General features: G+C 36.8%; 1 protein-coding gene across 1 annotated transcript in view; it reads right to left on the bottom strand.

Moving 5' to 3' along the window:
* The window catches only part of NEDD4 (NEDD4 E3 ubiquitin protein ligase), a 118,357-nt gene that overhangs the window by 102,357 nt on the left and 7,666 nt on the right, over window positions 1-8,334 (bottom strand). Inside the window, exon 2 of the mRNA XM_002922948.4 lies at window positions 639-712. Coding sequence (XP_002922994.2) covers window positions 639-712 — 74 coding nt within the window. The remainder of the gene's footprint in view (window positions 1-638; window positions 713-8,334) is intronic.

Genomic DNA, 8,334 nt, shown 5'->3' with positions numbered 1-8,334 from the left:
GCCGGGATCACGCCCTGAGCCGAAGGCAAATGCTTAACCACTGTGCCACCCAGGCGCCCCCATTCTTGAGATTTCTAGTCTTTAGTGGTACAATATCAAGTATAAACATGTTTTTGAGCATATTTTCTTTTATCTACTGAGAATGTGTTCCATTTTCCTGATTCTTTATAGATCAAATAATTCTGGCTTATATCCTGGACATTGTAAGTACTAAGTTGTAGAGACTCTGGATTCTGCAAATTTTCTCTGATGATTATTTGTTTTATTTTATCATCCAATTAATTATCTTATCTGGACGAGAACCACAACCATGTTTCTTAGGCAGCAACTCTTATCTCTATTCAGATCTTTTGTCTTTAGCTAAGTTGCTTTGAATCTGCTATCACATTTGTGATTCAGGGTCAGCAGATATCCATAGACACAGTTTGGGAATCTACTTTCTGTGTTTATTCCTTCCAGAATCCCCACCATTGTCATGTGGTAGATACCAAGGAATTTATTGGAAACACGAATTGGAAATATAATCATTCCAATTTGCACACTAATTTACCAATAATATTATTCAATTATTCATCTTGCCAAAGTTTAGAAAAAAAAACAGTGCGGTTTAAAATTATAACTCAACTTAATATACTTACCTAGCTCCCAAGATATCCTTTTTGGCAAGGCCTATTCCAGCTATGACTTTGACCCTCACAATTCGTGAATTTTCCTAAAATACAAAATTTTATATATTATTTTTATGTACTTTACAACATATCTAAGACACATACTTTTATATACATATCAAATAAAGTAATCAGGATTTTAAAATTATTTGGAGGACTCTTTTTCAAGAATTAATTTGATTAAAAGATATGTAAGAGAAAATAAAAACTATATTGTTATTTCTAGATAACTTGATTATCTACAAAGAAAAGTAAAAAAAAAAACTATAGTTAAATTATTACATTAAGAACTTATCACTGCTTCCAAGAAAATCTACAGCCAAATTCTTAGTACTAATATTTTCACTGTTCTATGTACACAAAAACACAAAAGAGCTTATAATCGTTTGTAATAACTATTTAGAATGTAATTATTTTTTAAAGATTTAATTTAAATTCTAGTTAGTTAACATACTGTACAATATTAGTTTTAGCTGTACAATTTAGTGATTCAACTCTTACATGAAACAACCAGTGCTCACCACAAGTGCACTCCTTAATCCCCATCACCTATTTAACCCATCTCCCTGCCCGCCTCCCCTCTGGTAACCATCAGTTTGTTCTCTATAGTTAAGAGTCAGCTTCTTGGTTTGCCTTTCTCTCTCTTTTTTCCCCTATGCTCATTATTTTAAAAATTCCATTCAATAGATTGTACATTAAATAAAACCATAGTATACTGATACTGTAACAAATCAAGTATTAAATTTCCTGGATATCATAATACTGTTTTAAGGTTTTATATAAAGATGTCTTTTGAGATATATATTGAAATATTTAGGGATAAAGTGTGTGATAAAGTACAATTTAGTCTTAAATGTTTCAGCAAATAAAAAACTGAATGTGACTGTGTGTGTGTGTGTGTGTGTGTGTGTGTGTAAATAAAGGGAATAAGTAAAATGTTACCAATTTGTGGATCTAGCTGAAGTGTATACAGGTGTTCATTATACTACTATTTTAATTGCCCTGTAGATCTTAAATTGTTCAAATTTAAAAGGTAAGAAAATATTACAAAACAGAATGCATATTTTTAAAAATTCCCAATTAAGCAAAACTATCAAACACAGAGAAACAGAATTAATGAGAAATGTAAAAAACCTTTACGGACAAAATTATAAAAAGTTATTGAAGAACACAAAGAAGACTTAAATAAATGAAGAAATTCACTGCGTTCATGGATGGAAATATTCCATATTATTGTCTGTTTTCTCCAAAATAACCTATAAATTCAACACAATTCCAAACCCCCCCCACCCAGATTTTGTCATGGATTTTAATAAATAATTGTAAAATTCATAGGGAAGAGTAAAAATGAGTACAGAAGTAATATCTTATACTCTATACAAAAACAAATTCCAGATACATTAAAGTCTTATAAGCAAAAAAGAAATCTTTAAAAATTTCATGGGAAACTTTAGAATACTTTCATGACAGTGGGGTAGGAAAGGGTTTTAAAGCATACAAACTCTAATGGGAAAATTAAAATTATATGCCTTTTGCCATTGAAATTATATACCTTTTGTATGAGAAGAGATGCCATGAACAAAATGAGAAGTCAAGGGGACAGACAAGGAGGAAGTATCTAAAATGTGTGCCATTGACAAATTATGATTATCCAGAATATATTTAAAAAACTCCTAAAAACCAATAAGTAAAATACAAACTAGGACCTAATAGGAGAAATCACAGAGAATGGAGAGTAAACACGTGAAATATTTTCAATCTCAGTAATTAGGGAAAACTCTAATATGCTGTTGGTAGGAAGTATAAATTGATGAACCATTTTAAAGAAAATCTACTAAAGTTCTAAACCAATAACCCAGAAATTCCACTTTGAGATCCATCCCCTAGATACACTCTCACTCTGATACTCAAGGACATAGCATAGCAGTATTCACAAGAGCATTTATAAGATCAAGAAATATGAAATAGATGTTGCCCAACAGATAGCAACCTAACGGATTCTATGATACGGTCATTCCATCGGCAAGTGGTTAGTCATATTCCCTTGTGAGCAGAGGCCTGAGAAGGCGAAAGTACACATATCGTGGAATATTTATTTCAATCTTCTCCTACTTCTAAATGCTTACAATCACCCTCATTCCTGGAGGTTTCACTGAATAAGTGTGATCATGGAAATATTCAATTAGCCCCAAATCTCAGATGAGAAATTCAGATAATACAAAAATGCTTACTAGAGATGCTACATAAAATATAAGTTTCCTGTAGCCCCAAATAAAACTAAATACATAGCTGATTTTGCAAGAAAGAAGGGAAATCCTCAGGTATCAGAATAAAGACAGAATTTAAAATTACAGAGGAAAAGATGTGAACTGAAATTTCAGTTTTCTACAGGAACTTATTCCCAAAAATCTGAAGACATTTGCAGTCACCCTTTCTTCCTGGAAAAGTCCCACTGAATAAATGGGCCCACTGAAGTGTTCTATTGGCCTGACCAGCCAAATTCTTGTCTCCCAGTTGACTGGGAAATGGCTGTACTTTATTAGATAGGTATGTATCTCCAACACTGAATTCTTTTTTTTTTAAGACTTTATTTATTTATTTGACAGAGACAGAGACAGCCAGCGAGAGAGGGAACACAAGCAGGGGGAGTGGGAGAGGAAGAAGCAGGCTCATAGCGGAGGAGCCTGACGTGGGGCTCGATCCCACAATGCCTGGATCACGCCCTGAGCCAAACGCAGACGCTTAACCGCTGTGCCACCCAGGCGCCCCCCAACACTGAATTCTTAAAATTAGATGTCTTTTCTGTGATGACTTAATAAATAAATACAAACTTTTTCAAGTGGTAAAGTGTAATCAGAAGTGCCATCAGCAAATAATGTTATTTGATAATCTCAACTTTTGTAAACACAGACAAGTGTTTATAATTTATATATAAACTTAATTGAGGAAAGAGATTACCACACCCCTCTTAAAAAGTTAATCCATGTTGGTGGAACGTCTACTGAAACCATCCCCCAGAAGTCTCCTGGAGAAAAATGTAACAACTATTAATTTTAAAAATTCCAGGGCATGATAAATTACTCACAGTCACAAACACATTTAACTTTTAAACCTTCTTGCATTTCCTACCACAAATATCAGAACTAGTTACTTTGGGTGTTGTGGTTAACTGATGTGAAACTATATTGATTTAAGATTCTGTTGTAAAATTAAATAAGAAAGTGCCCTTTATTTTCATATTTGCATTCACTTAAGGGCATTTTATAAATTAATGCTAGAAAATTGCCAAAACGGGTCTTTGCAATCACAACCATAAGCAGAAATCATAATATCTCACAGCATTTTTGAAACTGAAGAACATAAATGCTGCAACAAGAGACTAAACTCTTCAATAACTTTGGAAACATGATATTCAAAGTACTGCTAATAGAGACGTGGAGAGTGCTCAAATGAGGAAAAAATAAATGAAAATTAAACATCTTCTCCTTATTCAAAACAGGGACATTATCCCCAAATAGATCCCAGCTCTCCTTTAAAGCTTGAGACTTCCCCTTCCACTGCTAAGAAAGCTCTCTTGATTTATGAAAGTGAAATGGAAAAGTTGCAAATCCTAGGCAAAGATAAGTGGTTTTTCTCAACTACAGTGAGGAAAAAATGGTAATGCATTATCTATGCAGGAGGCTACAGGAATTAAAAGCGGTTTTCCAGGCCTGAGATTTCTCCACAATTCACAAAACCAGCTACTAACTGCTCCCTAATCTTCTGTCAACCCCCCCCAAATCCAGGAATAGGAAATGCAGAGCTCTAGATCTTTTCATCTCTCACACGTCTTGGAAGAATTTTTGTTCCTCTCTTCATCCTTCTCCCACCCCTCTGTGGCCTCCCTCCCATACCTAACTCCCCCCTCACACCTCCAGTCAGTCTACTTAAAAAAGATATTTACTTATCTCTGAGATTTTACACAAGTTGGGCTCCCTCTGTCTGGGATAGTCGTCTCCATCCCCTACCGGTCATTGTTAAAATCCTGTATCATCTGAGCAGCCATTTAAAATGTACTATTAATATCATTTAATGACAGAAAATAATTACCATGTTAACTAGAAAAATGAGGATGCAGAGTGATATCTACTCTATGATAACTCTGTAAAAATGTATGCTGATAAATAGATAAAGATTAGAAGGAAATACACAACAGCGATAGTAACTATTTTTAAAAATGAAACAAAATAATGAGATGATAGGGGCTCCCGGCAGGCTCTGGCGGTTGAGCACCCAACTCTCAGTTTCAGCTCAGGTCATGATCCCAGGGCCCTGGGATAGAGCAGCCTGTCAGGCTCAGCACTCAGCAGGGAGTCTGCTTGAGATTCTCTCTCCCTCTCCCTCTGCCCCTCTCCCTGCTCTCTCAAATAAATAAATAAATCTTTAAAAAAAATAAAATGAGATGATAAAGGTTTTTGCTTTACTTCTTAAACTTTTCATAAATTTTAAATTGTAGGGCGCCTGGGTGGCTCAGCTGGTTAAGCATCTGCCTTCAGCTCAGGTCATGATCCCAGAGTCCTGGGATCAAGTCCTGCATCTGGCTCCCTGCTCAGCGAGGAGTCTGCTCCTCCCCTCTTCCTCTGCTGTTCTCTCTCTCCCTCTCTCTCTCACTCTTTGTCAGATAAATAAAATCTTTTTTTAAAGTTTTTAAATTGTAGTTTTCTTTTTAAAGCTTGTCCTTTGGGGTGCCTGGGTGGCGCAGTCGTTAAGCGTCTGCCTTCGGCTCAGGGCGTTATCCCAGTGTTCTGGGATTGAGTCCCACATTAGGTTCCTCCGCTATGAGCCTTCTTCCTCTCCCACTCCCCCTGCTTGTGTTCCCTCTCTCACTGGCTGTCTCTCTGTCAAATAAATAAAATCTTTAAAAAAAAAAAAAAAAGGCTTGTCCTTCCTTCAAAGTCCAAATGCTATCTTGTCTAAAAGCCTTCATAGTAACGAATTTTCCCATTTTGCTGTTAAAGGCCCATTTTTATAGCACTTATCACATATAGTCTCCTATCTGAGGAGATAACGATGTGTCTTTCTCCACTATTAAAACTGTGAGATTTTGAAGTTCAAGAAATTTATCTTTTCATTATCTTTGTATTCTCTGTGGAACCCAGCAGAATACTTGGCACACAGCAGGGGCTGACAAACTCTTGATTAACCACAGAGCTCTCTGAAGCAGCCTTAAGTAAGAATAAGGCACTTTATGGAAAGCAAGGAAAAGTTTGCACAAATGGTGAGCCCAGAACACTGGCTGTCAGATCTATACCCACCAAACAGAAGACTGGAAGACCTCTCTCCGAGGAAATGGAGTGATGCATGGGGGGAGCGGAACCAAATACTATAAATATTTCTATGTGAGAGTCCCAATGGAAAATGGTAAGTTCAGATAACCCTATCTCGAAACACTCCCGTCAACAGGACCTGCCCACTATATGGAGGATGTATGTCAGCAAATGAGGGAATCAATTAGCAAAGAGGAAGACAAGAGATTAAAGAAACGGTGACTCCAACGCAGAACAGAGATCAAGACAATTCTCGCAAGGATGGCAAACGGAAGCCTGCCGGTGATGGCCACACAGCAGGTGTAGAATGGAAGCCGTTCAGATGGTGCATGGCGCAAGAGGCGGTCTCCAACAAGAACGAAGAAAGGGGAATGCATAGCATCCGTTATATATATAACATCTACACTGAGTGATTTTAAAGCTCCATCAGACAGTTTGCAAACTTGTGACAAGTATATAGAAAACTAAAGTGAACCCAAAAATGCACAATAAAGTTATAAACATGGCATAAAGGGTTCTGATGTGAATAATACTGTATTCACATAATGCAATAATATAAATACTGCATATTTATTTTAAAAAGTAGTAGAGTGGAAAGGATGTATTTTTTGTCTTTCCTCTTCTTCTTTGTTTTTGCAACATATGTTATATAATTTACGGTGACCATATTTTCAAAACTAAAAATTCAAACCTACGGACTGCCAGCAGTTTTGTTCCTCTGGAGTGTAAATTTACTTGAAATATTTTATAAAAATGTAAATGCTAGATCACCCTTACTAGGAAATACATGAAATGAGGATTGTCCCAGTAAAGGTGGAATATCCGACTGCTATGGATTTGCTTACAGTCAATGTACGACTGCTAGAGATTTGCTTACACGGTCAAAGCTCCTTCACAGTGTTTGGCAGTAATAACCATGATAAAACTAGAACACTCAGAATCCTTACACTTAGGAGAGAGCTGTGGTTCTCAAAGTGGATTCCTTGGACCAGTGGTATGAACACCACATGGGAATTTACCAGAAACACACATTTTCAGGCCCCATAGCTACTGAATCAGACACTCTGTGGTGGGGCCAGAAGACGGTGTTTTAATAAACTCTCCAGGTGATTCCAATGAACACTAAAGTTAAGCCCCACAGGTAAAGAGCATGAAGGTAAGAAAGGGAAGTGCTATAGTTAATGCAGTTGTGTGACTATTCCCCTTCTAGAAAACCTTAACTTTATTCAGTCAGAACTATAAAGTTTCCAAAAAAGAACAGCTCATCATCATTTCACATTTTAACACTACTCTTAAATGTGATAGCACCATATACGCTTCTTTATACATGAAATGCCTCTGGAAAGGTACACATCAAGCTGATAACCTGTATTTGTGGAAAAAATATTTTCATAAGATCTGTAGACTGATGTTCACAGTAGTTTATTCATAGTAGCCAAAAGTTGGAAACAATAGACATGTCTGTCAAAAGGAGAATGGATAAACATACAATGGAATACTACTCAGCAATAAAATAATGAGTTGCTTATACAAACAACCACACGGGCGACTAAAAAACATTACATTAGACAAAAGGAGCAGATACGAAAGAATACATACTGTATGATTCCATTTATATGACGTTCTAGGACAGGCTAAACTAAGCATGGTGATAAATGGTTGCCACCGGAGAGTGAAGTGGTAAGTTGACAGGAAGAGGGCCCAAGGGGACACTCTGGAGTGATGGAAATATTCGTTTTTTTTTTTTTTTTAAAGATTTTATTTATTTGAGAGAGAGAGTGAGCACGGGCAGGGGGAGGGGCAGAGGGAAAGGGAGAAGCTGACTCCCCACTGAGCAGGCAGCCCAATGAAGGACTTGATCCCAGGACCCTGGGATCATGACCTGAGCCAAAGGCAGACGCTTAACCGACTGAGGCACCCAGGCACCCCCAGAGTGATGGAAACAGTCTATATCTTAATTGAGTTGGCTGCTACACGTGTTGTTGAAAAGCACTGCACATCAAAGTGTACATTTAAAAATCTGCATTTCCCTGTTTAAAAATTTTACTCCATTCCCCCTCAAAAAAGAAAAGCAAAATAAAGACATTATCAGACAAAAAACCGATTAAGTTTATTTCCAGCAAATACTAAAAAAAACTTCTACAGGATGTACTTCAGGCAGAAAAAGGTGATCCTAGATGAAAAGCCAGAGATGTGACAAGAAATGAGTAACAAGTAGAGAAAAAGCTAAACATCTGAGGAACAAATACGAACTACAAAAAAAATGTTAGTGGTGATGGTGTGTGTGTGTGTGTGTGTGTGTGTGTGTGTGTGTGTGTGTGTATGTACGTGCCCACACACCTGTTTGGTGAGTTTCCCTC

The sequence above is a fragment of the Ailuropoda melanoleuca genome, chromosome 5 (genome assembly GCF_002007445.2).
Source record: "Ailuropoda melanoleuca isolate Jingjing chromosome 5, ASM200744v2, whole genome shotgun sequence".
Taxonomy (NCBI): Eukaryota; Metazoa; Chordata; class Mammalia; order Carnivora; family Ursidae; genus Ailuropoda; species Ailuropoda melanoleuca.
This window is presented reverse-complemented; position numbering and strand designations above follow the sequence as displayed.